Source organism: Tupaia chinensis, unplaced genomic scaffold (genome assembly GCF_000334495.1).
Source record: "Tupaia chinensis unplaced genomic scaffold, TupChi_1.0 Scaffold000559_1, whole genome shotgun sequence".
Taxonomy (NCBI): Eukaryota; Metazoa; Chordata; class Mammalia; order Scandentia; family Tupaiidae; genus Tupaia; species Tupaia belangeri.
Genome location: NW_006160071.1, coordinates 187,686 through 190,866, shown reverse-complemented (window position 1 = coordinate 190,866; position 3,181 = coordinate 187,686). Strand labels below are relative to the sequence as shown.

The following is a 3,181-nucleotide window of genomic DNA, read 5'->3' as shown; positions in this document are numbered from 1 at the left end:
TGGGCTCCCAGTGACATGTGGCTCGAGTCTGGACCGGCAGCTTGAGATGCATATCGGACACACGTGTACATGCTCGAGATCCTGGGAGAAGAATGGATTGCGGTGTAGCTGTCCCCCAGGAATGATTTCTTACTCTCCCTCTCTCTGTCTCTGTCTCTCCAGTGTGCCCTAAGGCAAAAACCTCTTTTCAAAAAATACAAAAAAGAGTCGCAAACTTAGGTTGATCTCCCCTTCGATCGCACGGCTATGGAGATATTTAGGTAAGGCCGCGCGTGGTGAGATCAGAGGCGTGAAGGCCAGTGTGTGTACGGCGACTGCCACCGAGAAGGAGCTCTGTCCGCAGGAGCCACCGTGGTGTGTTTACTGCCACCACCAGCGTGCTCCCTTGAGCCACAGAGGAGCCGAGGTTACACGGCTTCCTGCTGCCCGTCCCGCCCTGCCGTTGCAGAACCTTCCCTCTTCTTGGCATCAGCCTTTTCAAGTGGTTGCCTCAGAGGTTTTTTTTTTTTTTCTTTTAAACATTTCTGTTTTTGTTTCTTAATTTTACTTATTGTTATTATTTTTTAATTTGATCAGAGAGAGAGAATGAGAAAGTCAGCTGACAGGCCTGGGACACATGACCGCAGGCCACGTGAGAGTCCAGTGCCTTAGCCACCACCCCACCTATCAGCACCATCCTCAGAGAGTCCTAAGGACAAACAGGCCGCAGTGTCTCAGTGACAGGATGGAGAGTGGGGGATGGGAGAAGAAAGCGATGTCTCCACGTTGTTTCTGAGACCAGAGAGCATCGAGGCCTAGCACAAAATACCGTCCACGGATTTCATATTTTTTCTAATTTTTTTCTGGAGGGCATGTGTGCTCACTGGAGAGATGAGAGACAGAGAGAGAAAGTAAGGAAGCACCCACCCCTCCAGGGGGGAGGATCACTCCACAATCCCTTCTCCATTCTCCTCTTGAGATTTTGGGCACATACAAGCGTCCGCTGTGATTTTTTAAAGAATTATCTTTTTATCTTAACTTTATTTATTTATTTATTTTAATTTGACCAGAGAGGGACAGAGCGAGAGTGAGAGAGAGAGGGAAAGTGAGAAAGCAAACCGCCAGGTCCAGGACTCAAACTGCGGTCAGCCATGTGGGAGTCCAGCGCCCTTGCTCACCACGCCACCTGCCGGCGCCTGGTGGGATTGTTCAGAGCTGCCAGGTCAGGACTTAAACAGCAGAGTTGACTATGCGAGACCCAGCCACCTTGGCCTCCGCGCTACCTGCTGGCCGGTACACGTGTCATTTTAAATTGTCAGGTAGGCACTTTCTCCCCCAGATTTTTGTCACAGGGCGAGTGCGTTTGTCAGAGAGAGACACAGAGAGAAGGAAAGGGAGAAATCACCCTAGAGGAGATGGCCATGACACATCCCCTTCTCCTCCATTCTCCTCTTAGGGGTTTGGGCACACACACATGCACCTGGCATGACTTTCAAGCCGCCAGGTCGGCACTCGAACCAGGTGGCTTGCGTGTAAGCAACTGTGGGAACATGTTACAGGGTGCGATTTCCAAATAGGTCTGATCACCGGTTGCCAGTTTAGGGTGTGTGAGCGCAGAAGGGGTGGTGGCGAGGACATTGGGACTGGACCGGGAGCGCTAGGGGAGGGCGAGGGAGGTCGGAGTGGGCAAGCTGGGGGTGCGGAGATGAAGACGCGGACGAGCTGTGCAGAGCCGTAACTAACAGATGGCCATGGCTGACCTGTTTCAGGGTGAGCCAGATGGAGCCTAACTCCTCTCTCCCCATGAATATGTCTGGGGGGACCCCCACGGCACCAGCCGGCTACCTGGCCCTGGACATCTTCTCCTACTTGGTCCTTGCAGTCACCTTTGTCCTCGGCGTCCTGGGCAACGGGCTTGTGATCTGGGTGGCCGGCTTCCGCATGGCGCGCACGGTCACCACCGTCTGTTACCTGAACCTGGCCTTGGCCGACTTCTCCTTCACCTGCACGTTGCCGCTCCTCACGGTCTCGAAGGCCATGGGGGGACACTGGCCTTTTGGGCTGTTCCTGTGCAAGTTCATTTTTACTGTGGTGGACATTAACCTGTTTGGGAGTGTCTTCCTGATCGCTTTCATCGCTCTGGACCGCTGCGTCTGCGTCCTGCATCCCGTCTGGGCCCAGAACCACCGCACCGTGGGGCTGGCCAGGAGGGTGGTCTTCGTGCCCTGGATCTGCGCTCTGCTCCTCACCTTGCCGGTGATCATTCGTGTGACCACGGTACCTCACGTCCGGTTCCCGGGGAAAACCGTCTGCACTTTCGACTTTTCTCCTTGGACCGACGACCCTGTAGAGAAGTTGAAGGTGGCCGTCACCATGCTGACGGTCAGAGGGATCATCCGGTTCATCATCGGCTTCAGTGCGCCCATGTCTGTCGTCGCGGTCTGCTACGGCCTCGTGGCCACAAAGCTCCGCAGACAGGGCCTGATTAAATCCAGCCGCCCCTTACGCGTCCTGTCCTTCGTGGTGGCGGCCTTCCTCCTCTGCTGGTGCCCGTATCAGGTGGTGGCCCTCGTGGCCACGGTCAGGGTCCGGGAACTCTTGCTTGGTACGGGCCAAGAGCTCAGAATGGCGCTGGACGTGACGAGCTCCCTGGCCTTCTTCAACAGCTGCCTCAACCCAATGCTCTACGTCTTCATGGGCCAGGACTTCCGAGAGAGGCTGATCCACTCCCTGCCGGCCAGTCTAGAGAGGGCCCTGAGCGAGGACTCAGCTCCGACCAGTGACACCGCGGCCAGTTCTGCTGCAGCTCCTGCCGAGGCCGAGCTAAAGGCGATGTGAGGAGGGAGCCAGGGGCCCCTTCTCAGTTCCTAGCTCCACTTCATCCCATCGCCCCACCTCGAGTCATCCCACGCCACACGCACTCCCTGCTTATCTGAGCGTTACCCACACTTCAGAGAAAATTCCCTGTGCACCCTGATTTGGAGGGAGAAGTAGATGAAAAGCTTTTTGCTGTTGGGACCCTAGCCGGGGTGGTCAGAGGTGAGAGCAGGTAGGAAGATCATAGCCCCGCTTGTCTAGAGTGGTCCTGAGCGAAGCTTACCCTGGCATAGTTATCGGTATTATCCATTCATGCTGACAGTGTCCTACTGTGGGTAATAAGTTGTGCGGTTACCCTAGAACGAGGGATGGGGTGTGAAAGAGT

The 3,181-nt window shown here is 55.4% G+C and overlaps 1 protein-coding gene across 3 annotated transcripts in view; it reads left to right on the top strand.

The window, feature by feature from the left end:
• The window catches only part of FPR1 (formyl peptide receptor 1), a 5,677-nt gene extending 2,502 nt beyond the window's left edge, over positions 1 to 3,175 (top strand). For 2 of the 3 annotated variants that reach the window (XM_006157736.3, XM_027775381.1), the window contains exon 2: positions 1,749 to 3,175. In XM_006157736.3, the coding sequence (XP_006157798.1) occupies positions 1,759 to 2,817 (1,059 nt within the window). In that variant the 5' untranslated portion in view covers positions 1,749 to 1,758 and the 3' untranslated portion in view covers positions 2,818 to 3,175. The remainder of the gene's footprint in view (positions 1 to 1,748) is intronic. The other variant, XM_027775382.1, reaches the window with a different exon arrangement.
• The last annotated feature ends 6 nt before the right edge of the window (positions 3,176 to 3,181 follow it).